At 53.8% G+C, this 1,168-nt stretch overlaps 1 protein-coding gene across 1 annotated transcript in view; it reads right to left on the bottom strand.

The window, feature by feature from the left end:
• The window catches only part of LOC111649046 (NEDD8 ultimate buster 1-like), a gene marked incomplete at its 5' end in the record, with an annotated part of 4,252 nt that overhangs the window by 1,749 nt on the left and 1,335 nt on the right, over positions 1–1,168 (bottom strand). The window contains 3 exons of the mRNA XM_087171839.1: positions 328–439; positions 614–760; positions 1,128–1,160. Of these exons, the coding sequence (XP_087027965.1) occupies positions 328–439; positions 614–760; positions 1,128–1,160 (292 nt within the window). The remainder of the gene's footprint in view (positions 1–327; positions 440–613; positions 761–1,127; positions 1,161–1,168) is intronic.

The following is a 1,168-nucleotide window of genomic DNA, read 5'->3' on the forward strand; positions in this document are numbered from 1 at the left end:
GGCAGAGAGAGACAGACAGACAGAGACAGAGAGGGGGGGCAGAGAGAGACAGACAGAGAGAGAGAGAGACAGACAGAGAGGGGGGGCAGAGAGAGACAGAGAGGGGAGGGGCAGAGGGGAGGGGCAGAGAGAGAGTCAGTTTAACAACTTGGAGGAAATCTAAGCAGCTCTTTGATGTCTTTGTTCCTGGTGAAGTCAGGTGAAGTCAGGTGAGGTCAGGTGAGGTCAGGTGAAGTCAGGTGAGGTCAGGTGAAGTCAGGTGAGGTCAGGTGAGGTCAGGTGAAGTCAGGTGAATTCAGGTGAGGTCAGGTGAATTCAGTCGAGGTCAGGTGGTGTAGGGCAGTGTCAGGTGGGGTACCTGCTCCACCTTCTCTGGACTCACGGCCCCCTCTGTGTTGTTGTTGTTCAGCTGAGCGGGTCGACTGGAGTCCTGGAGGATCTGAAAGACAGCAGGCAGAATATTAGAATAACTAACAGCAGCTTGGACAGAGGGGGTCAGCTGACTGTCATTTACCTGCACGGCTTGATCACCTGAGGAGGGTGTGTCAGTTTTAAACTGGATCTTCAGCTGAGATCGTTTCTCTGATAATGAAGTGATGAAACCGCCTCTCACCTCGCAGGCTTTGTCCACGTCTCCGTCGGCGCGGTGCAGAGCTCTGGCTGCGTCTCTCCTGGAGAATCCCATCTCTGTGAGGGAGGAGATGTCCTCCATCCTCCTCCTCCTCTTCTGCCGCTCCCTCTGCTTCAGCTCCTCTTGCTCCTGAGCAGAAAACACATCCACACACATCAAACTCAGCGCTCGCAACACGTACCAATACAACTGACAGACAAAGATCACGGATCCAAAACACGAGATCTGAAGGATGGAAACCGACAATGAGCGGCTGCTGAAGCCTGAACCCTCCGGACTCTCATTGATTTATTCATTTTTATTTTACTGCACGTTAAAACCTCTTCCAGGTATTCCAGGGAAGGTCCTCTAACATCCTGGAAACGTGGCCAGGCTCCTACTTTCAGCTTTAAGCCGTGGGAGTGGCTAGAGTCAGGTTCAGTGACATCAGTGAGCGTCCTCAGACTAACTGTGGTGCAGGTGCAGGTGCAGGTGCAGGTGCAGGTGCAGGTGCTACCTGTCTGCGGCTGCTGATGTGGTTGGCGGCGGCCTCCAGGT

This window comes from Seriola lalandi, unplaced genomic scaffold (assembly GCF_002814215.2).
Source record: "Seriola lalandi dorsalis isolate HSWRI2012SDOR001 ecotype SW California unplaced genomic scaffold, Sedor1 jcf7180002049901, whole genome shotgun sequence".
Taxonomy (NCBI): Eukaryota; Metazoa; Chordata; class Actinopteri; order Carangiformes; family Carangidae; genus Seriola; species Seriola lalandi.